Genomic DNA, 26,237 nt, shown 5'->3' with positions numbered 1-26,237 from the left:
ATTAGGACAAACAGTTTTACTTTGTGAGCACACAAGACATGTCCTCATAAACCACATAACATACAAGTCATGTCTTTATACACATTTCTGTACTAAAGCACATAAATAAGCAAAAACACACACACACATACGCAGACACACACGCATGCACTCACTCATTCACTCACACACACACACACACACAGTACCGCTGATGTTCTCGTTCAGGATAAGGTTGAAGAGCTGTGTGAAAGCGTCTGCGTCCTGATTCAGGAAGATACTGGAGATGCAGGAGTCCATTTCTCTGAGCAGCCACGGCTCCAGCGACGACACGTCCTTCTCACTCTGAACAGCAGGAAAAAAAATATATATATATATATATACAAATAAAGTCAGAATTATTAGCCCTCCTGTATATTTTTCCTCCAATTTCTGGTAATTAGAGAGCAGATTTCTTAAACACATTTCTAATCATAATAGTTTAATAACTCATCTCTAATAACTGATTTATTTTCTCTTTGCCATGATGACAGTAAATAATATTAGACTAGATATTCTTCAAGACACTTCTATACAGCTTAAAGTGACATGTAAAGGCTTCACTAGGGTAATTAGGGTGAAGTTAGGGTAATTAGGCAAGTCATTGTATAACAGTGGTTTGTTCTGGAGACAATCCAACACTAATATTGCTGAGGGTGCTAATAATATTGACCTTAAAATGGCTTTAAAACAATTAAAAACTGCTTTCATTCTAGCCCAAATAAAACAAGTAAGACTTTCTCCAGAAGAACAAACATTAGAGGAAACACTGTGAACATTTCCTGAATCTGTTCAACATCATCTGGGAAATATTTGAAGTAGAAGAAATAATAAATAAATCACAAGAGAGCGAATAATGTTGACTTTAACTGTGTATCGAAACTGTTGCAACCATGAGTAAGAAATGATTCAGAACTATCTCCAGGCGCTGTGTAATATAATTCTGCTGCATTACACATGGTAAATTAAAGGTGCTGTATGTACGTTTCTGACTCTTGTAAAGCCTAAAAACACCATCATATGTTTGCAGACATTCAGAAACATGCTCAGTAAGCATTCTTGTCAATCTGGGAAACAATGCTGAAGTCAGATATTCTACTGTGAATATGTGCGTTACATGCCAGAACGGCTGTCTTTGTTATGGGGATTTAATGCCAGTTTAGCCAGTTATGCTTCAGCACCCCAGAGATTTCAGAGTGGCTACTCAGATCTGCCGATTTCAGAGTGGAATTTGCAGGCGTTGGTTAAAACAAACACCTCTTTTAATTCTGAGAACATTCCTTCTATTGCGTGCTGTTGCTTTTATTTACAACACGACTTAAATCTGCTTTGCATCAACCTTCAGGCTCGATAGTGAGACACACACTGCTGTTGGTCTTTAATCTGGCAACCTGCACTTGCACTTTGATCCAGGAATGCAATGCATGGTTCAACCACTGGGTGTCAAACTTACATACTGCACCCTTAAAGGGTCACGAAACACCAGAACACATGTGTTGAGCTGTTGACAGTGGTATATGTGTCCCACACTGCTAAAAACACTATTAGGACACCTATATTTCACTAAAAAGTGTAAATTGGTTGTTTTTGCGTTATTTCAAGCAAATTCGTACTTCCGGTTTGAAACGAATTTTTGAAGCTGCGTCACGGTCATGAGATAATAGCGTGTATTCCAGCGTGCAGACTGGACGTCTGTGCCAGAGTGTGTCTTATTACGTCTTACAGTGTGCTGCATTAATGCATGAGTAAAGCTTGGTTCAAACCAATCAGCGCGCTCTATTGTGCAACTTCATTAATATTCATTACTGTCACAGTGTTTAGACGACAGAGACGCCACGTTGTGTTGGCAAAACAAGCGTGAAGTGTTGCTTTTATAGTTTGCTGCAGTGAAGTTTTGTTTTCATTTTCTCTCTGTGAGAGCTCAGCTGGAGTCACGTGTGGATTAACAGTGTACGCGACGCTCGACAACAATAACTTACGTGTCTAAGGAGGATTATTGTTTACCTGAGAGCTGTTCTCATCTGCAAACGCTGAGATCCGGATTCGCTTGTAGTCTTCTCTTAATTAAGACGTGGCTCTAGTTGCTGGTGATTGTTCTGTCTCTACAGATTTGGTAAGTGAGCGACCAGTGCTCTTTGTTTATTCAGTTTGTTCGTATCGAACTAAGTTAACTATTGCACAGAGTGTAAACATGTTAGCACCACAACCAAACTTTAACCTTGTGTAGGATTTTCACCGCATTTAGTGACCGGAATAACACATGCGGCTTTCTGACGCTACCTGCCGTGTGCATCTAAGTTTCTGGGAAATGCTGAGGTTTTTTTTCTCTCATTCGCCGTGCGGTATCAAACATTGCATGAAAAATACACGCTTAGAGCAGTTCCTCGAATCAAATATCTCGTTTGTCGCGAGGGGCATGAATGAATTCCCTGAATGAAAGAGCCAAACTGCAGTTAAAGTCCAACATTTAATCATTTGGCAAATAATTCGACTACAGATGTCCATGTAAACACCGTCACATTCTCCCGTATGTGTGTGTGTGTGTGTGTGTGTGTGTGTGTGTTTTGACTCTGAAACCCAGCACGTGCCCAAATAGACACTCCCACACCATCCCTCTTTAGTTCCTCCGACACTCCTCCCTAAACAGAGCTGGACACGACCACTTTTCTGACTTTTTCCAAAGTAGAAGTGTGAAAACACCCTGCTGAAACGAGGGGGTTTCATGGCCCTTTAAAGTAAAGTTTCTTGATTATTACAACAGAGTTTACTTCTGTAGCAACTATAAAATAGCAAGTTGTCTTTTTTCATCAGTCTCAGTATACTGCAGTAACTGCTGAAGAGTCAAATAGAAAATTCATTGAAATACTTTTTGAGATTTTGGTTTGCTAACGGTCTAATCCCATTCAATGACTTATGCTAAGCTAAGCTAAAAGTGCTAGCCAACTTGAAGATCGTCTTATCAGACTCAAAAATGGTAAAACCCATGAGGAGCTGTACAATGAGCCGAACATGTGGAGTGTTCCTTTAAAAACTGAGGACGCACAGAAGTTAACACTTTATTTTGATGGTCCATTTGAGTATTAGTAGAATGTCTGCTTAATATCTGCTCCTTCAACAGACATTTAACTGACTATAAGAAACAAGTACATGTCAACGTACACTAACCCCAACCTTAACCTAACAGTCTACTTATAATCTAATGAGTATTAGTTGGCATGTAGATGCAAAGTAACTAAAGTTCCACACATGGACCATCAAAATAAAGTGTGACTGAAGTTTCAGCCATTGAAAAATGGATTTTTCTGCAGATCTGCATCCAGAATTTTCAGTTTTGGTTTTGGTAATGTTAATGCATCCCTATTATATGAATATTTTCCTTTGCCTTTTTCTTTCTTTACATTTATGAGTGTATGAGTGTTGTTGTGTGTGAGAGGGAGTGTGTGTGTATATGAGTAAATGAGTAAGTTTGTGTATGTGTCTGTGAGAGATGTATCTGTTTTAGGGTGTGCATGTGTGTGTGTGCGTCTGTACCATCTGACTGAACACACTGTCTCCTCCGTCGTCCAGCAGCTGGTTGTCCTGCAGCACACACACCGTCGGACGCTCTGGAGGATCCGCCTGCGGGACGTCACGCTCACACCACTCACTGAGAGAACACTGCTGACTCTCCTCTAAACACACACACATCCACACACACACACACACATATATATATATATATATATATATATATATATCATTATATACACACACACTCTTGATCAAATTATACAGATTTCTCAGAGATCGTGAAGACTAGAGTGGCTCAGTGGACAGCACTGTGGCCTTACAGCAAGAAGGTCACTGGTTCGAGTCCCGGCTGGGTCAGTTGGTGTTTCTGTGTGGAGTTTGCATGTTCTCCCGGCGTTGGCGTGGGTTTCCTCCAGGTGCTCCAATTTTCCCCACAGTCCAAACACATTGTGCAGTACAGGGGAACTGATCAACTAATTTGGGTCTTTAATGATCACCTTTCTGCGCCTCCTTGTATTTAATCATGTCTATGTGTATGTGGTGCTCCTCAGAATGTGTGTGTGTGTGTAATGATAAACTTTCTGCGCCTCCTTCTTGTATTTGATCAGGTCTTTGTTTGTGTATGCGATGCTCCTCAGAATGTGTGTGTATGTGTGTGTGATGATCACCTTTCTGCGCCTCCTTCTTGTATTTGATCATGTCTTTGTGTGTGTGTGTGTGTGTGTGTACTTGTATTTGATCATGTATTTGTGTGTGTGTGTACTTGTATTTGGTCATGTCTTTGTGTGTGTGTGTGTGTGTGTGTGTGTGTGTGTGTGTACTTGTATTTGATCATGTCTTTGTGTGTGTGTGTGTGTGTACTTGTATTTGATCATGTCTTTGTGTGTGTGTGTGTACTTGTATTTGATCATGTCTTTGTGTGTGTGTGTGTGTGTGTGTGTGTACTTGTATTTGACCATGTCTTTGTGTGTGTGTGTGTGTGGGTACTTGTATTTGACCATGTCTTTGTTTGTGTATGGGGTGCTCCTCAGAATGTGTGTGTGTGTGTGTACTTGTATTTGATCATGCATTTGTGTGTGTGTGTGTGTGTGTGTGTGTGTGTACTTCTATTTGATCATGTCTTTGTTTGTGTATGTGGTGCTCCTCAGAATGTGTGTGTGTGTGTGTGTGTGTGTAATGATCACCTTTCTGCGCCTCCTTCTTGTACTTGATCATGTCTTTGTTTGTGTAAGCGGTGCTCCTCAGGATGTCCTCCAGGAACAGCTGCTTCACCTCATACGGGCAGCCTTTGACTGACAAACAAAACTCATTATTAAAGAGCCCCTATTGTGGGTGTCTGAGAATGTTCATCATGCAGTGTGCAGCACAGCTCTGAGTGAATGAAATCATACAGCTGAGGGTTAAATCTGAAAGTGCGTCGGTGCAACAGCCTAGTGGTTAATGCACTGATAAATGGTGCAGACGCACTTCAGGACGTCCCGAGTTCAAATCCCGCAGCTGTTCAGCCCATCAGCTGTTCCTCACGCGTGCCGTGTTTAAATTTCAGAACAGTTCAGCTTTTGCCGCTGTGTGGATTAACACTGACTGTTTGACGCTGTTATTACTTGAGGTTAGGGTTAAGAGTAGAGTACATGCTGCTGTTTAACTGCACTGCTTTAATGCATTCCTACATTGGGCTCTCACATACTCTCTGTGTGCTACTCAGCTGGCGTTTCTCTCCATCTCACGCTGAACACAGACTACCAATCGAAACAGACTGGGTCATCAGACCAATCAGTGCAGATTAGCTTTGCGTTGAGGAGGGGGTTTGGTAAGAAATGAATTGCTAAAGGAATAATATGGGAGTCGCTGGGATAATCAGGTAAAAATAAATGCAGATTATAAGACAATGAAAGTGCTTTTGACCTGATGCAGATCAGCCTGCGGCTGGAGACCCCCAAAACCACAATATGACCTGTATTATGCATAACAGGGGCTCTTTAATGAACATGTACTGTATAACTCATTATTAACTGTCAGATCTGAACAACACACCCCAAACATTCATTCCTGATACTTACCATTACACTGACACACATCATTAATACACAAACACACACATTAGACATAGACAGACACACAAACATACACACATCATTGCACACACACACACACACAATTACACACATATACGCATCATTAAACATACAGACACACATTATGACACAGAAACACATCAGTACAGACACACACAGACATAATAACAGACACACACACACACACACCATTACAACACATACATGCACACATCCTTACACGCATATATGTGTCATGACACAAAGACACACACATTATTACACACATACACAGACAGACATATACGTATCATTATATATAGACACATATTATGACACACACACACACACACACACACACACAGACACACACAGACACACAATTACTGACATAGACACATCATTGCACACACACATAGACAGACACACACGTCATTACACATGTGCAGACAAAACACATATCATTACACACACACACACACACACAATTACTGACATAGACACATCATTGCACACACACATAGACAGACACACACGTCATTACACACGTGCAGACACAAACACATATCATTACACACACACACACAAACACACACACACAATTACTGACATAGACACATCATTGCACACACACATAGACAGACACACACGTCATTACACACGTGCAGACACAAACACATATCATTACACACACACACAAACACACACACACAATTACTGACATAGACACATCATTGCACACACACATAGACAGACACACACGTCATTACACATGTGCAGACAAAACACATATCATTACACACACACACACACAAACACACACACACAATTACTGACATAGACACATTATTGCACACACACATAGACAGACACACAAGTCATTACACACGTGCAGACACAAACACATCATTACATACACACACACACACACACACACACACACACACACTTTTTCTCTCAGTGCTTTACAGACTGTTCTGCCGTTTTATAACTGATGTACCATTGCGCTGAGACGCTCTCTAAATGAGCTTTTATATAGCCGAACAAACAAATAATACTGTTAATAGAGTGTCATGCGTGTTACGAACACTTCTCTCCTATGCTGAACATGTGCTTGAGTGTTTCTCTGCTGTACTGACTGTGAATAACAGGACACGAGCCGAAGTAGCGCATGAACAGACTGACGTCGAGCGCAGCGCTGGACAGCACCAGTCGGAGATTGGGCATCTTCTGCAGGACTTCCTTCATCTTGGTGAGCAGGAAATCCGTCAGTCCGTCACGTTCGTGCACCTCATCCTGCAGTGCAAACACACACACACACACACACACACACACACACACACACACACACACACCAAAAACACAGCAGCCTTGATTAAATATCAACTGTAATCCAATATCTATTTAAAGTAATCTGACTACTTTTGGATTACATTTGGATTACTTTTGTGCTAACCCTTATTTAAGGTCACTTTATTAGGTACACCTGTCCAACTGCTTGTTAACGCAAATGTCTAATCAGCCAATCACATGGCAGCAGCTCACTGCATTTAGGCATGTAAACGTGGTCAAGACAATCTGCTGCAGTTCAAAGTGAGCATCAGAATGGGGAAGAAAGGGGATTTAAGAGACTTTGAACGTGGCATGGTTGTTGCTGCCAGACGGGCTGCTCTGAGTATTTCAGAAACTGCTGATCTACTGGGATCTTCATGCACAACCATCTCTAGGGTTTACAGAGAATGCTCCGACAAAGAGGAAATATCCAGTGAGCGGCAGTTCTGTGGGCGCAAATGCCTTGTTGATGAGGCCAGAGGTCAGAGGAGAATGGCCAGACTGGTTCCAGCTGACAGAAAGGCAACAGTAACTCAAATAAGCACTCGTTACAACCCATGGGTATATACACTAGATACCACATACGCGCCCTGAGCATGCGTCAATAGCGCCGCCACATTTGTACAGTGCTCTCAGGACAAACGTGATTCAACCGCACTAGTCAAGAGTCAATGTGAAGATGCTGGACTGCTGGAGTGTAGCAACATGCAAACAAAGAAATCAAAGGCAGAACATTTGTGGTGGGAATTCATTTTATATTCACTTGATATACATTATAAAGGTCTGTTCTTTAATTCTTCCATGAATGTACTGTTTAAGTTAGACCAAACGTGACCACTTTACCATCTGTTTATCACCAGGCAAGATCTGGATAAGTACATGGTGATTTAACAAACTACATGTTCTGATGGGAGGTAAGACTGAAATGTAGATGGTCAGAAATGAAGTTTAAGCACTGATGTAACTGTGATTCAGCCTGTATGTCACTGATGAGCTTGTGGGTATTACAAACTAGATAAAATGAAGGCGTCTCACTCTCTGCAGAAACTGTCGTTGATGTATGATCGTGTGACCTTCTTTGCAAAGAATAAAACTTTAAAAGACACTTTGGGAAAGAATTTGGCTGCGTCCGAAACCGCCTACTACTCAGTAGGTACTGCATTTGAATGTAAACGTGCTACTCGGCCGTTAGAAAAGTGCGTTGTATACAGTATGAATGTGAAAAGTATGAATGGAATTCTGACGTACTACATCTGCCATTTTGTCATGCCCTGCAGAAAAATCCAGCTTAAACCAGCCTAGGCTGGTTGGCTGGTTTTAGCTGGTCGACCAGGCTGGTTTTAGAGGGGTTTTGGCCATTTCCAGCTTGGTCTTAGCTGGTCAGGCTGGAAACTGACCAGCTAAATCCAGCTAAAACCAGCTTGACCAGCCTGGTTTAGGCTGGTTTATAGCTGGCTAGGCTGGTCAAGCTGGTTTTAGGTGGTCATCTCCCAGCCTGACCAGCTAAGACCATGCTGGAAATGGTCAAAACCTCTCTAAAACCAGCCTGGTCAACCAGCTAAAACCAGCCAACCAGCCTAGGCTGGTTTAAGCTGTTTTTTTCAGTAGGGTGGTCATGTGACCTACCTGCGTCAGTTGCGTCGCCTCACGTCCATTCATGAATTCTCTCACAGGGCATTATGGGATAGCGCAGCATGCATGGGATGCGCACTTCAGAATCTCGCCGGAAGTAGTAAGTCATCCGGGTACTTCTCGCCTACTGATTTTCGAATTCTATGAATTCAGACATACTACTCGGCTCGCATACTGATTTTAGCGTACTATATAGTATGGAAGTATGTGGTTTCGGACGCAGCCCTTGTCTTCTTGACCACTGAGAGAGCCTCCTTAAAGAAAATCACCACTACATGAACTTTTGTGCTAAACCAGGGGAGCCAACCCTGCACCTTCCTGCAGATTTCAGTTGCTACCCATATCAAACACACCTGAAACAATTCATTAGGACCTGAACACCACGTGATAATTACAGGCAGGTGTGTTTGATATGGGTTGCAACTGAAATCTAAAGGAACATGGTTGGCCACCCTTGTGCTAAACAAATATTGATGATAATACAGTCTCTAAGGCCCCGTTTGCACTAATGTGTTTTAGTTTGGAAACACATAAGTTTGGCTACGGTTACGCCATCCGTTCACACTACGCCGGAGTTTTAGAGCGCTGAAAACGGAGCGTTTTGTAAACACTGGAGAGGCTGTTTTCATTCTGAAGCGCTGCTGCTGCGTCTCAGTGTGGATGAGGGAAAACGGAGACATCTGGAAACGGAGGCGGCGCTGCTGAGATTCGCTAGCTGATTGGGGCTTTTGTGTCATTGCGTATCCTTCCCTTATTGGTCAAGCCCCTATCACATGACTATAACACATGACTTTAACACTACCGGGAGACAGCAGACCAGCCTTCACTGTAAACAACAACATGACACAGAAATGAGAGCGCTGTTTGCACTGTTGTCTGTTTTAGGCGGCATTGTGCAGTTATTCATTTGTTACGTTTAGTAACTCGACCTCGTCGTCTGTCCACAAAAACACCTCTCTTGCTTTCTTTGCCTTCGCGTTCATTGTTCAACCGGCATTTGTTGACTAACAATAACCAAACGCCAAGCGAGACACATGCTTCCTGTTTATACTAGAACACTCATGCCCAGAGTGCGCCAATGGTCATGTGATACACGCTTTTGGTGGCGTAGTGTGGACGGAGATATGTTCTGAAACGCTAGGTGAAACGCTAGTGTGGACGTGGATCGTTTTTGATCTAAAACAACGTCTTAAAACTAAACGCACTAGTGTAAACGGGGCCTTAGGCAAAGTAGCACCAACTCACACTAAACACTCGGCTTATGCTAGATTTGTTGAATAAAATCAACAAACAATATAAATGAAATATGACAACAAGATGCTGCGCTGCAGGAAACTTGTATTATTGTAAGATAAGTGAAGTAGCGGCAAGTTTTTAAAGCAAATTAAAGCTGCAGTATGTGATTTTCTTCAGAAACGTGCTGTTGTGCTGGTTGAAAGTCTCCTCACAGTCCAATAGTGCTGATTACAGTAAATGATCTAAATGTGTTTATACTGTGTGTGTTTTTATATTCTGGGTGAGGCATAAAACTAAAAAATGTTCATCCAATTAAATATTGTCAGGCCGACATCTCCCATAATTCCGATAAGCAGCTCAGACTGTCTGTCAGCAAGTGTAGATTTGGACTTCTGCGCACCTCTGTTCACACAGATCCACCATGTGCACACGGGACAGTCACATTTGCGGTAAAATCAAATGCTGAATTGAAACCATAGACTGTAAAATATATGGACGTAGTATCCATGACGTCACCAAAAGAAGCAACAAGTAGGCGCGGCCAACCGTCGCCATTATGTTCGCGCGTCATCACACCCACGGCGGGATACCAAACATGGGCAAAGAGGCGGAGAGTGAGCGGAGCTACAGACACCTGCTGGCATTCAGCTTGGACCTGGTTCAGACACCTGGTTTACTTTGGGAGAACGCTTAATACTTTATCACCTGTGACTCGTTTGTATTCTGACCACTTGTGCTTGGTTGTACACTATATCAATAAAGTGTTTAGACTTTTAAAAACACTGCTGTAATACATTGAGCCACTAAACATTGTTCTTATGACGTTTCTCAACAGGAGGAAAACGCGAATTACTTAAACACTTCAGATATAGTCTGTGTTAGTTAATGCAAGACTATTGATGAAATCCAGCATAACACTGTATGACAACGCTTCAGATGACTGATCTAGAGCCTACAGGTAATCAATCTGACAGATTCTGCAGTGCATTACAGCTCTAAATATAAACCATAAATGATCCTAAATAAAACAAATACATGTATAGAGATGGTATGAGTATATAACTGTACTCACATGGGAAACGGAGGCCACGTGAATGGTTTGTGAGCACAATTAAGTGCACTCAGCATGCCATGCCATCAAATAATTGTAGGAAACAAGTCCAAAAGGCAGTTGACTGTGTAAAGCCACATAAAACAACACAGAAATACGATAAATATGCCGAGTTCAGTGGCTAATCTGCAGGATTCAGCTGAGGTGAAGTGACGGCGACCAACGAGACCTAGCTGTCACTCAAGTGGCCACGCCCTTAATTATGCAAACTTAATATAAAGGAAACGGATGAGTTATAAAAAAATTCACCCCCTCACAGTTGTCATGAAGGGTAATATTAGCTGTATTAACCAAAATCTTTTTTTGTAGCAGGCTGTAAACACCTTTTTTCTGCTGTAAAGTTGGCCATTCTAACAGTGGGCTCAATTGAAATTTGCTCTGTTTTGGAGCCAGGAGCGGCCAGGACTAGCGGAATTTCAGATGAATTGCAGTTTTAGTTACTTCCGTATTCCGTATCATAGATATATGTGTATATGTGTGTATATCTCTGGCTCAGGATGGCCAGTTCTCCACTGCACATTGCTCCCACATTCATTTCAAAGGAGCGCTACCCTGTACTAAGATGGAGGCTCTATTGACGCATTCCTTCCAATAGACAACAACAGCGTAGGCGACATCTAATGTAAATATCTATGGCTACAACCGAGATATGCAGATGAGCATCTCTACAGTTTCTGCTCACCACAATGACGTGCGTGACGGTGGACAGGGCTTCGTCTCCGGCCATTAGCGTCCGCAGCAGGACTCCACTGGTGCAGAACGTCAGCAGAGTTTTAGGAGAAACTCTGGAGAAACACACACACACAGTGTAAACTTTAATTAAAGTAGATGCCCCAAATCTAAAGCAGATGATGTGTGTGAGTGTGTGTGTGTGTGTATTTATGTATATGTCTGTATGTGTATACGTCTGTATGTGTGTGTGTGTGTGTGTGTGTGTGTGTGTGTGTGTGTGTGTGTGTGTGTATGTGTATGTGTATGTAAATGAGCACCTGCTCTCCAGGCGTATCTGGTAGCCGACGGTCTGCCCGATGTTCTCTCCTCTCTCCGCTGCCACGCGCTCCGCTACAGCAATGGTGGCCAGTCTGCGCGGCTGTGTGCAGAAGATGCGGCAGGGGCTCGCGGTGGCGCTGCAGTCGTCCAGCAGGAACTGAGGGATCTACACACACACGCACATACACAAAACACAGACAATGCATACACACACAGAAAGAAACACAGACACACAGTTAATGATATACAAGTTAAATAATGTTTAGCACAACTTTGGATTTTAATGATGCATTAGTTATTACTATACTTTACATGAACTAACCCTTAACTAATGGACCATTATTATATGATTATTATATTTATTTATTATTAATGATTAAATATTTAAAATTATAAATGATTATTCATTCATAATTAAAATGATTTATTACTTACAACATTTATATTTAAATTTACAATGTATATAATTTATATAAGATAAGTGTATATATAATAACACTATAATAATAATAATTATTATTATTATTTAGGATATGCTACATTAAAATAATTTAACTTTGGACTGCTAATGTATAAATAATATAAAAACGTCTGCACATATTTGTTGCCAAAATATTTTTAAAAATAAGAGACAAAACAAAAAAAATCTGTTATAAAGGTTTATTTTGGTTTACCTGCGAGTCACGTGACTAACACTAACCAATTTCTGATTCAATGTGATGCAAATTAAAAAAAACATTAAATAGACACTATTTTCATTTCTTCATTTATTTTCTTGTCGGCTTAGTCCCTTTATTAATCTGGGGTCGCCACAGCGGAATGAACCGCCAACTTATCCAGCACATGTTTTACGCAGCAGATGCCCTTCCAGCCGCAACCCATACCCGGGAAACACACTCATACACTACAGACAATTTAGCCTACCCAATTCACCTGTACCGCACGTCTTTGGACTGTGGAGGAAACCGAAGCACCAGGAAGAAAGCCATGCGAATGCAAGAAGAACATGCAAACTCCACACAGAAACACCAACTGAGCCAGCTGAGGCTCGAACCAGCAACCTTCTTGCTGTGAGGCGACATTACTACCTACTGTGCCACCACTATTTCCATTTTATGCAGGATATTATTTCATGTACAGGTTTATTTTATATATAAAAAGACACGGTATTGTCAGGCGCCTAGACTGCAGCTCTGCACTAGACGGCCAGCGGAAAAATGGAAATAGTCGTGCCCAACCGAGCCTGGTTTCTCTCCAGGTTTTTAAATTCTTCACTTTAGCCAATTGGTGAAGTTTGTTCCTCGCCGCTGTCGCCTCTAGCTTGCACGGTTCGGGATCTGTAGCGCTGCGCATGGATGGATTTGCTCTTCAGTGTTTGGACTCTCAGTAATGACCATTAAACCACACTGAACTGAGCTAAACTGAACTGAACTTAAACTCTGAAAACTGAACTGCACTGTTTACATTCACTATGATCTTCTATGTGAAGCTGCTTTGACACAATATAAATTGTAAAAGCGCTGTACAAATAAAGGTGAACTGAATTGTAATAAAAACACATGAGTCAGTGTTGACCTGTGTGGTTTTCCCGGAGCCGGTCTCCCCCAGCACCAGCACCACCTGGTGGTCTCTGATGGACTGGATGATCTGCTCCTGGAGCTCGTAGACCGGCAGAGCTTTCCGGAAAGCGTCCAGCTCAGGGGCGCTGCTGCGTCTTGGTGGAACCTGAGGAATCCCGTGGCTCAGGCGCCCACTGGTCCTGCTTTTACTGTCTGTAGCATCAAATATCACAATCAAGAAGACAATTCTGTGAGAGATCACATGTTCATCATCACACACTGCAGAAGTCACAATTATTAGAATTTTGTTTTCTATTTCAAATGATGTTGAACAGATTCAGGAATTTTTCCCAGTATTTTGTCTAATATTTGTTCTTCTGGAGAAAGTCTTATTTGTTTTATTTCGGCTAGAATAAAATCAGTTTTTAATAGTTTTAAACCCATTTTAAGGTCAATATTATTTTGCAATATTTGTGTTGGATTGTCTCCAGAACAAACCAGTAGTACAATGACTTGCCTAATTACGCTAACTTTACCCTAATTACCCTAGTGAAGCCTTTAAATGTCACTTTAAGCTGAAGAAAAAAATTATAAAGAGAAATTGGGATATATATATATATATATATATATATATATATATATATATATATATATATATATATATGTATGTATATATATATATTAGTGCTGTCAAAATTAGTGTGTTAACGTATGCGATTAATTTGAAATATTAAACGCGTTAAAAAAAATGTATGCAATTAATGCAGCTGCAGTTATTTTGTATTTCCTGTTGTGGTTGACGTGTGTTCAACATGCAAAGAAATATGGATAAGACCAAGAAAGCACTTTTAGAAAGAAAGTTTCAGTATAAAATAATTAATGTCGCATCACCAGGCTCTCCAGCGTTTCCTCCAGAGTTTCATTTAATTTCGTATGTTTCATTTTTAATCTTTTGATTTTTGTTTTAATGGAGTTTGATACTGCATAGTGAATGGAAATAAAAGCATCTCCATTTCGTGACTCGGGTGGTCCTTTAAGGTAATCAAAAATCGCTGTTTACATGGTCGACTCTTAAAAAGAGTATCATCTTAATCATATTAAAATCGGAGTATTGGTGTCCATGTAGATGTACTCACTGAAAGTGTCAGATGAAGTCGTGAGCTGTCAAAGAGCTGCCTTTCAGCATGCGCCCCCCATGTTTCATTAAGTTTGACGTGTTTCCCCCTTAAACGCAACTTTGGTAAAGCATCTGCTTCATGTTGTTGTGTCAGAATCCCTGTGAAACACAGCCGTACTTTAGAACGCTTAGTTTAAGCAAATTTGATGAACGCGATCATGCGTGTTGAATCTGAAGGGAGTCGCTCCGGCTGCCCTATCCTGCACGCGTATGTCGTTTACATGAAGAAATCTGTGTTACAAGTTTAACAAAAATTCTAATAAACAATTATATTTTGAATTTAAATAGTTTTTTGTTTTGCGTCTACATTAATTTCACATTTGAATAGCCAAAATGACAAGTTTCAGTCTTTTAAATGTGATTAATCGCGATTAATTTTCGAAAAAAAGTGTGATTAATTAGTTAATTTTTTTAATCGTTTGACAGCACTAATATATATATATATATGTTTAAATCTGTGTATAAATATATGTTTAAATTAAAATTAGGTCTGCACGATATGTTGTTTTAGCATCAATATCACAATTTGATCATTTGTAAAAGTCACGTCGACATGCAATGTTGAGTTTATATAATATTACTATTATCATTTGCATGTGTTTTTGAGGCATGTGACTGTATAATGATGATAAGAAAAAGAAAATAAGAATATATACGAATAAGAATATTAAGAAATTGTACTGTTTGCAACTTTAATTACGATTAATTTTATTTATTATATATATTTTTTTATTATACACTTACCTGAATACTGTAAAAAACAATTAAACACTGTTTATTTTAATTGTGTTTTTTATTGTATGGATATATGCTTGTAGATGGTTTCTTATATCTTATTAAGATGCACTTATTAATAAAATCATCCAAATCAATCTAAAATTATTAATTCTTTTCAAATAGAGATATTAAAGTCATCTGCTGAAATTGTACTTATACCGCAATATATATGGCAGCATAACAAAATATTGTAATGTGAGATGTTTCCAATATTGTGCAACCCCTAAATGAAATATTATCAGAAATTGGTTACTTGTCACATGACATGAAGATAAACAAAATAAAAAAAAAAGAATATAAATCACATAATTCATTTAGCCTTTTATGTTATTTTATTTACATATTTTAGCCATAAAACTCTCATTATGTGCAAGGATTTATATATTAGCATTATTCTCCACTGTGCACTGACCCGTGGTGTCAGGCGGGGACTGCAGGCCTCTCTCTGCATGCGGCTGCAGCTGGCTGCGCTCACGGCTGCTGATGGGGAATCTCTGCATCAGACTCTGCACCAGCGCTCTGCAGCTCGGAGAGAGAGAGCAGCTCATGCTGGAACGCTGTGCCTCCATCCCGTCCTTCTTCCTCACCGTCAGGAACCGGCTGCAGCCCTTTCTGGAACAACACACAAGCACAGCCGGAGATGCGGATTACTGGTAAATTTATTAGTTGAAGTCAGGATTATTAGTTGTGCTGAATTATTAGCCCCCTTGCACATTTTCTCCCCTATATCTATTTATTGGAACGAATATTTTATCAGGCCATTTCTAAACATGGGCGTCACGGTGGCACAGTGGGGAGCACAATCGCCTCACAGCAAGAAGGTCGCTGGTTCGAGCCCCGGCTGGGTCAGTTAGTATTTCTGTGTGGAGTTTGCATGTTCTCCTCATGTTGGCGTAGGTTTCTTTTGTCTTTGCCATGATGACAGCACATATTAGACTAGATATTCTTCAAGACACTAGTGTTCAGCTTAAAGTGACATGTAAAGGCTTCACTAGGGTAATCAGGGTAAAGTTAGGGTAATTAGGCAAGTCGGTGTATAACAGTGGTTTGTTCTGTAGACTATCCAAAACTAATATTGCTGAAGGGGCGAATAATATTGACCTTAAAATGGCTTTAAAACTGTTAAAAACTGCTTTTATTCTAGGTGAAACAAAAAATTTAAGAGGAAATACCGTGGAAAAATTCCTGAATCTGTTAAACATCATTTGGGAAATATTAGAGAAAAAAATTCACATGAGCGTGTATAATGTTGACTTCAACTGTATGTGCTGATGAGGTCACATGACAAAATCAGCAGTCCGTAATTGAATCTGTTAGATTACACATTTATGGTAACACAATCTGACTACTTCTGGATTACTTCTGGTTACAACGTGTAGCGCCACCTAGGTGTATTAAGTTTAAGATAGCGCTCAAGGTTCAATACACTAAACGCCTACAGATATGTTGAAGTAGGCCCCTCTGATATATTTCAATGACGTAATGTAAATAAGGCAGATGAGAATATAAATATTTTCTGTGTTTGAATAAATTACCAGAAATAAACTCTGGGAATAATAAAACTCTTAGATAAATCAGAAAATATAAATAATTTAATTAGAATAGAAATGTAAATATTGGGAAAAACCCCAGATGTAAAACAAAACACAAAATATAGTATTTATGCACAGCTAAAAGACAGTAAAATGACCCAAAGTCAAACCCAGCAATTTACAGTACAATGAAGAATATTAATTAAACCAATATAGAAAAATACCACCTTTCTACACTCTAACAATTAAACTTATAAATCAACAAGTGACTAAGAGTGACTGAATATGTTTCTCTTTGAAAGTGGCTACAATTGTGTCACTAAATTACACACTGAATTACACCTATATAAACTATTAGTATAAATCTATGCTGTAAAACACGCAGCAGTAATTTATGCTCACTGCATCTCCATAAACAACTCAAAACTCTGTGGGCCCACACACTCACACATTCATAACCCCATGTATTTCAGTGAAGGTTGATCAAACTTGCTATCTTATCATATTCTCAGAGATAGACGCTCATATATTACACATCAACATTAGGATGTATATATACACAAATGAATGCAAAACACATTTTAGATTTAATTCTGTTCTAGAACCAATATGAATAAATAAATAAATAAATAAATAGATAGACAATAAATAAATAAATAACCTTAAGATTACTTTAAAACTTAACTTGTAGAACTTCAATCTACTGGGTTACAAACGTAACAAGTTACTATAAATAAATTACTTATTCAATGTATTAATGCTCATTTCTTGTAATCAATCTTGTGTTTGCGTGCACTTATGCACTTGCCTGTAAATAAATGTAACATTTTCAATAAATAATTTCAGAGAAGCAGAGTAGCTGTATTTTTGTATTACAAAAACATTTAGCAGAATAATTATATATTTTAACTAAAGACGATCACCTTTATCAAGACAATCGCACAGACTCATGAAAAAAATGAAAAAAACAGGTTCATCATGACAACTATGGTATAAATTCATAACATTATGAACATTATGCTTCTTTTTTATTTGCTTGTTTTCTACCTGTCCATCCATCCATCCATCCATCCATCTAGCTATCTATCTAGCTATCTATCCACCCATCCATCCGTCTATCTATCCATCCATCCATCCATTCTTCCGTCCGTCCTTTTATCAATCCATCCATCCATCCATCCATCCGTCCGTCCGTCCATCCATCTATCCATTAATCCATCCGTCTGTCTTTCTAGTCATCCATCCACCCATCTAATGATCAATCCATCCATTCGTATATCTATCCGTCCAACCATCCATGCATCCGCTTATCTATCTATCAATCCATCTGCCTATCTCTCTATCTATCCATCTGTCCATCCATCCGTCTGTCCTTTCATCCATCCATCTGTCTGTCTGACTATCCATCTATCTATTTATCTATCCGTCTGTCCGTTCGTCCAGCCATCCATCCATCCACCCATCTACCTGTCAATCCATCCATCCCTCCGTCCATTCATCTGTCCAACCATCTATCTATCTATCTATCTATCTATCTATCTATCTATCTATCTATCTATCTATCTATCTATCTATCTATCTATCTATCTATCTATCTATCTATCTATCTATCTATCTATCTATCTGTCTGTCTGTCTATCTATGTCTGTCTGTCTGTCTGTCTGTCTATCTATCTATCCATCCTTCTGTCTGTCTGTCCATCTATCCGTCCAACCATCCATCCATCCATCCGTTCATCAATCTATCAATCCATCAATCCATCTGCCTATCTGTCTATCCATCTGTCCATCCATCCGTTTATCCATCCGTCCGTCCGTCCTTTCATCTATCCATCTGTCTGTCCATCTATCTGTCTGTCTGTCTGACTATCCATCTATTCTTTTATCCATCCATCCGTCCGTCCATCCATCCATTCACCCATCTACCTATCAGTCCATCCCTCCGTCCATCTCTCCATCCATCCATCCATCCATCCATCCCCCCCCTCTCTCTCTCTCTCTCTCTCTCTCTCTCTCCCTCTCTCTCTATATATATATATATATATATATATATAGACAGGGCTTGACATTAACAGCCCCAACCCATCAAATGCGGGTAGATGTCAGATGTGACACGAATTTAAAATTAACTGTGACGCGACACTACAAAACAGCCACAAATTTAAAAAATTACAAGGGTAGAAATAAACTTTGCAGGACAGCGGGTCAGGACATTAGAAATGGTGTTAAGGTTTTGTAAATAGTGTAATATTATTTGTTTCATGCACCCTGGCCACTAGGGGGTGCCCTGATGCATAAACCCCACAGATAGATTACTGAAATAAGAAATCAGCTATCACTGCAGCATAGGATAAAGATGACAGAAATTAACAAATGAAGCAAACATGAACACAGACAACCACTGTGGCAATAACTGGATTATTTCTGTTTATCAAGCATAAGATATATTCATAATACAATGCCAACTGACCTAGCCTTTATCACTGTAATAAAAACTATCAAAAGTAGGATTTGTTCGTCATTCTGAGATATGAAACCACCTCTGATTACAAAAGGAGCTATTGCAAACACCCGGCTGATGTTATGAAGTGAACGTAAAGCAGAATCTTTCTGAACAGGCTCATAAAGGCATAACTGTGTTGCACACGTGCTTCAGTAATGATTAACTGCAGTCTAAGTGAAGTCTAGTTTTCATTGTGGACAGAATGTTTAACGGTATATTGCAAATGGTAAGATAATGCCCATCCCTAGTGTGCATGTTGGTGTTTTCCATGCAAACTGAACTCACCCTCTGCTTTTGGAGATGTAGCCCAGAGACTGAGCCAGCCGATGAATGAACGCCCTCTCAGAGTTTGTCAAGGACGAAGGAAAATCCAGCTCTGTGGGACAAAACAACAAATATACAATAAAAGATTTTTAAAAATCATTACAGAGCTCAAATCAATTTATCTCATAATCCTGAATCAGAATAACTTCAAATCCCTCTTGAACAAAATCTCTTCTCTGATTGGTGTTTACTGGTGTGAGGGCGGGGTCAGCCTGTCACTCATATATAGACCTTTTCAATGTGGTGATATCACAGGTGCATGAACATTTCCTGCTTGTTATCAAAATATTTCATAACTGTAACAAGAGGCAAATCAGCTATCATAACATTATTTATCAGTATGTGGCTCTTTTTGGACTCTCGCAAGCTATAAAAATAAAAAAATGTAAAAAAGCAATACGTTGGGACCATTGTTTTTGTTTACATCCCTCAAAATGGTCTATCCGCTTGTTAAGTGTGACGTCACGCGAAGCGGCTTCCGGGTCCAAGCGCTCTATTCAACTGTATGGGGAGACTCATGAAATGGTAATAATAAACGTTTACCAAGCGATTTAATAGTTTAGAAAATCATGATCGCAGTATATATATGTCCATGCCTAATATCCAATGGCCAGAAAGTGATTCATTTTTTAATAAATTGTTAAAATTTTGGTATTACTTTTGCAGCAAGCCCAGAGATTGTTGTGTACACTATGACTTTATATAAAATTAACTTAATTAACTTTAATGTGTGATATGATTAAAAGGTGATCATAAACTAATAATTTCTCAACTCAAATGAGTGGCGGCTTGAACGCGGAAACAGTATTATATATGCCACCAACAGGTCACCACTTAACAAGCGGATAAGACCCATTAATGTCGAACCACCAGCAGCCATCATTTCCTTATGAACAAAAATCAAGCCCCGCCCACACTTGTTTTGATTTTTTTTTTGCTGCATTTTAAATAATTTAGCAACAAAGTTCAAATAAATTTAAGTTATTTAATTGTTCGTTATTTGTTATTAAATATAAACTTATTTTTAGGTCCATTTACATAATGTAAAAACAATTATGCTTTTAGAATGTTTTAAAGTTGTAAATGTTTAAACTTTAATGAATTCCAGTGGAATGATTTATTTTAATTGTAATATTCAATAACCCAATGATTATTAATAAACAAATAGGGATGCACCGATCCTGATACTTGGATCGGATATCAGTTTGATACCGCATATTTTTGCTGGATCGGGTATCGGTCTGCTAACACCGATAAAATCCGATCTTGCGCGTGCACTACAATCTGTGTAATTTATAAGGCAGGGCTCTAAATTGCGACCATTTTGGTCGAATATGCGGCCAAAATTTCATCTATGCGTCCTCAAAATATATTTGGGAGCATTTGTGCGAGTGCATGAAATTGTTGTGTGCGACCAGTTTTTACTGCAAAATGCTCACCACATGCGCGGATTCGGCATTTATTCAGAATGCTCTCTGCACTTGAAACGTGAAACGCAGCGGTCAGGAATGGTTTAAAACAGTTGTCATGTCAACTTGCTGCAGTAAACAAAGCCAAGTCCGGAATGCTTGCCCTGCTTCGCGCTCTTCTTATTGGCCCACCACTGCTCAAGCACTGAAATATCAGCTCTGCACAAGACTTTTGGCCAGCGGAGAAATTAAAATGGTCGTGCCGAACTGAGTCTGGTTCTCTCAAGGTTTTTTTTCTTCACTCCCATCAGGTGAAGTTTTTTTTCCCTCTCCGCTGTCGCCACTGGCTCGCATGGTTCAGGATTGGTAGAGCTACGCATCGATGAATTGGCTCTTCAGTGTTTGAACTCTCAGTAATGATTAAATCACACTGAACTGAGCTAAACTGAACTGAACTGAACTGAACCTAAACATTAAAAACTGAACTACACTGTTCCAGTTACTATGACCATTTATGTGAAGCTGCTTTGACACAATCTACATTGTAAAAGCGCTATACAAATAAAGCTGAACTGAATTGAATTGAACTGTCAATCACTCAGTAAATGCCTTCTGGCTTGGGATGACAGAGAGAGCTACTACCGCGAAAAACTGTAAACGCTGAAGATGAGAATGAAGATAACACTGACAGATTTTGTTTTAGAAACCATGGCATCTAAAGTTACAACTAATGACATGTGCTGAACGTTAATCCACCATCTACCCTTTCCAAGAGTGGATAAAAGACTTCCATTGGCTTCAAGTCCGCTATGAAAAGTCTGTGGGATGGAATGTTCAGGTAACTGTTTGCCACATCTCGCACGAGAGCTTCAGTTTAATTCTTCCTTTAATAGCCAGGTGCTGTCCGCCGTGCAAGTGGCAGCTATCGCTACTCATGAAAAGACCGGTACTGCTATTAACATGACGTATGCATATAATAAGGTACAGTACATGTCAAAAGCATCAGTGCAATATCAGACGGAGAACAGCACAGTTTTATCATTAACAGATTCATTCATGTCAAGCAGTGCGGGCCGGTGAGCGGTCTGTGTATGCTTTGGTCACTCAGTTATGTTATAAAAATTTATTTTCTTGAGATAACTGGATTTCGTTGAGACATATTTTCCTCACGCATGCATATATATATATATATATATATATATATATATATATATATATATATATATATATATATATATATATAATTATATATATATATATATATATATATATATATATATATATATATATATATATATATATATATTTATAAATATATAAATATATATATTTATAAATATATAAATATATATGTATATATATTTGTGGCTTGTTAGTTTGATTACTGTTGAATTCAAATGCAATAAATATGTTGTATAAAACTAGTAACGGTGCTCATAATTGGTGGTGCGAATAAATTTTGGCTGATGCGCCTACATTTTTAAAGTTAGGAGCACCGGTGCTACCTAGCAAACAGGTTAATTTCGAGCCCAGTAAGGCAACAAAAACCATGAAGGTAGCCTATTATGAGGCACTAGAAAGTTGTCATGTAGGCTACTATATTGTAAATGTTCTGAAGCCATTCTATAGAAATTTAATGTAAAGTACAGATGAATATTCACATGGGTAAATATTCACAATTCAAACTGCGTGTCGTTCATGACAACACGAAAAAGTTTACAGTGGAGAAATGCATTTCATTTTGCATTAAATGGTTTCAATTTCACCGGCAACAAGTTCATTGCCGTTTCTAAATCATGTTGCGCTGTGTCAGCAGATTTTGCAACACTGGAGTAGAGAGGGTTATTGACGAGTTGAAAAATCTGAACTTCAGCGGACATTCGCGCCACGTTAACCAATCAGGAGCTTTCTCTTGTAGAAGCGTGATTATGACGTAACGCCTGTTGTTGGTGTCCCCGGACAACAGTTCATCAAACTGGACTCGGCTCAGTCAGAAGCACCGCTGGAAGCCTCCATTATCCAGGTACAGTTTCCGGAGGAGTTGATGAACTCGCAGAGCAATTAAATTGTAACATTCAATAGTAACATTAGTTAATAATAAATTAATAATTAATATATAAATAGATCAGAGGATCATGTGGTAAATCATACTTATAAAATAAAGTTTGTTTTTATTATTTGAACAACATTTCTCACTGATTGGTGTTGTTTACCGCTGTGAGGGCGGGACCAACCTGTCACTCTTACAAGACCCACCAATAACAAACCAGAGCCATCCAATCAATTCCTGAAGTACAAAAATCAAGCCCCGCCTACATTTGTTCATATATATGACAGATTATGAATGAAACTACCAGCAGAACTGCTTTTCTGTGATGATTTTAGATAATAACTCCTCAGACCTTTCTCGTCGCTGTACTGAAATCTCTCCAGGGCGATGTTGACAGCGATTTTGACCTCTTCGTCGATCCTGATGTCTCTGAATCCTTTGGCTTTCAGTGAAGACGCCTGGTGCTGTTTAGATGAACTCATGTTTGATTTCTGCCCTCCGCGTGACATGATTCTCCCTGCAGGACAGAAAATCAAAATAATTATTTATCAACAATTTCATAATATAGATGGTCTCTGCTATTATTCACTATTTTATAACAGCATTAAAGTATTGCCGTAAATAGGATTTGCAAATGATTTATTTACATATATATACACATTCGCACAATGACATCTTCTGACACGCTCCCTATAAGTTTGTGTTCACCATGATACTTTGAATATTCGGTATGAAATCAGATGTGAATTTGACTGCAAAACAACATTGGCACCATTTATTTGACAGTGAACTTGTACTGGTGGTCGGTGGCTGCTTATATGATTTCACTGTTAAGAATTTAGCAAATAATACGTTTTAATTAAGGAGAAGTCTGAATGTGTGGATATAAAACCAGCTTTACCTCAATAACAGAAGATACTAGCTAATGTTAAAACAGCTCAATGTAAACAAACAACTAAAGCTAACGTTAAACCGACCAATAATAATATGCTAACACAGTCAACTGCTCAAACGGCACAAATATATATTAAAAAGCAAGTGTTTAAGCTCAAATCTTGTGTTTTTGTCAGCTGTCTTCATTCATTGAGCTTCACGAGCATCATTAGCAAAACTTCACCGCTCCATTTCTGAAAAAAACCGCGAAATGAAAACAGCTGTCGTGCGTGTGGAGAGTGTGAGGAGAACAGACCTGAGGTGAACCCCCAGCCGTGACTAGTCCGAATGGGTCAATTTGGTTTAGTTTGGGTTGATTTAGTTGAATCGTCTGTCAGTCTGTGTGGGTTAGCTGTTTCTGCCGGCAGAGAATCGAAACTGAGGCTGCGCTCCGACTGCGCATGCGCGACACCATTGCGCGATCTACAGCTCATTCCACTGACGTCATCACCTAGACAGACTGCATAGAGATCAGCGGAGTTTACATTAATGACGTGAGGATGTTAATATCTACAAATTTCCTCTCGTTCATTCAGACGAATAGTCGAGTCCTCATATTCTGCAAGTAAAATATTTCTAATAGTACTTGTGGTAATACTTTATTGATAATTCAAGCAAGATGATGATGTGACAATAAAAGTGATTTGTTTTGTACGAAATATGCAACTTTTTATTTGTTTTTAAACTTTTTATTCATAAACAAAGGTTTAAAAACTCACTTCATACTCTCACACACTTATATATTATTATTTATTAATTATTTTTATTATTATTTGTTTATTATTTATATTTGTTATTTATGTATTTATTAAATTTAAAGATGATTAATTTTATGATTTAATGATCTTTAAAAATGTGAAATACTTGAAACCTAATGGTTATTTTTTCATTGTTCTATTTATTTATTTCCTTATTTATCATGTGTTTACCTTTTTATATATGTTTTAATGTAGGCTTTTTATTTTTTGCATGTGAATGTTGGAGTTTAAACTTTTATGGAACATTTTGTTTAAAAATATTTAATAAAAGACCAAACTCTTAATTCCTTTATCCATATTTGATATCTTTCTGAAATATCTAAAAATGTATTTAATGTTTTAGGTGGGATGAAAACACATCATAAGGCTATAAATAATTCAATAAACAACACAGTTCATTCTTTATCATTGAGTTACTAACTCAGTCGACTGACTCATTCAGCAGTGATTCATTCTTCATAAGTACGCGATTAACTGATTCACTTAGCTGGTTCATTCAGCAGTGATTCATTCTTCATAAGTACGCCATTAACTGATTCACTTAGCTGATTTATTCAGCAGCACAGCTTCATTTTTTATGAGTGAGTCACTGAATGATTCACTCAGCTGATTCATTCAGCAGCACTGGTTTATTCCTCAAGAGTGACTCACTGACTCATTGACCAATTCATTTGACAGTGAATCATTCTTCATGAGAGAGTCATTGACTTATTCGACCGGTTAATTCAGCAGCACTGATTCATTCTTCACGAGTGAGTCAGTGACTTATTCGACCGGTTAATTCAGCAGCACTGATTCATTCTTCACGAGTGAGTCAGTGACTCATTCGACCGATTAATTCAGCAGCACTGATTCATTCTTCGTGGGTGAGTCACTGATTCATTTGATTGAGTAAGTGTTCATGATTAAGTCAATGACTAATTCGACCGATTAATTCAGCAGCACTAATTGATTCTTCATGAGTGAGTCACTGACATATTCGACCGATTAATTCAGCAGCGCTGATTCCATCTTCACGAGTGAGTCACTGACACATTTGATTGAGTGAGTCTTAATGAGAGAGTCAATGACTCATTCGACCGATTAAATCAGCAACACTGATTCATTCGTTGTGAGTAAGTCACTGACTCATTCGATCAATTAATTACGCAGCACTGATTCAATCTTCATGAGTGAGTCACTGACTCATTCGACCAATTAAATCAGCAGCACTGATTCATTCTTCATCTGTGAGTCACTGACTCATTCTACCGATTAATTCAGCAGCACTGATTCATTCTTCATAAGCGAGTCACTGACTCATTCGATCCATTAATTCAGCAGCACTGACTCA

At 38.9% G+C, this 26,237-nt stretch overlaps 1 protein-coding gene across 3 annotated transcripts in view; it reads right to left on the bottom strand.

Annotated features, from left to right (window-relative positions):
* Window positions 1-24,520, bottom strand: part of ythdc2 (YTH domain containing 2) — a 52,030-nt gene extending 27,510 nt beyond the window's left edge. For 2 of the 3 annotated variants that reach the window (XR_012406614.1, XM_021476371.3), the window contains exons 1-11: window positions 24,403-24,520; window positions 23,566-23,730; window positions 19,716-19,806; window positions 15,809-16,008; window positions 13,459-13,655; window positions 11,883-12,049; window positions 11,576-11,678; window positions 6,722-6,878; window positions 4,713-4,820; window positions 3,550-3,689; window positions 189-324 (exon numbers count right to left, since the gene is read on the bottom strand). Coding sequence is in view for 2 of the 3 variants with exons in the window: in XM_021476371.3 (XP_021332046.1) it covers window positions 189-324; window positions 3,550-3,689; window positions 4,713-4,820; window positions 6,722-6,878; window positions 11,576-11,678; window positions 11,883-12,049; window positions 13,459-13,655; window positions 15,809-16,008; window positions 19,716-19,806; window positions 23,566-23,722 (1,456 nt within the window). In the remaining variant the exon portion in view is untranslated. Of the gene's footprint in view, window positions 1-188; window positions 325-3,549; window positions 3,690-4,025; window positions 4,089-4,712; window positions 4,821-6,721; window positions 6,879-11,575; window positions 11,679-11,882; window positions 12,050-13,458; window positions 13,656-15,808; window positions 16,009-19,715; window positions 19,807-23,565; window positions 23,731-24,402 lie in introns of those variants that run through there. The other variant, XM_073951773.1, reaches the window with a different exon arrangement.
* Window positions 24,521-26,237: the final 1,717 nt, after the last annotated feature.

This window comes from Danio rerio, chromosome 5, assembly GCF_049306965.1.
Source record: "Danio rerio strain Tuebingen ecotype United States chromosome 5, GRCz12tu, whole genome shotgun sequence".
Classification (NCBI taxonomy): domain Eukaryota; kingdom Metazoa; phylum Chordata; class Actinopteri; order Cypriniformes; family Danionidae; genus Danio; species Danio rerio.
The sequence above is the reverse complement of the archived record's forward strand: the minus strand, read 5'-3'. Positions and strand labels throughout refer to the sequence as shown.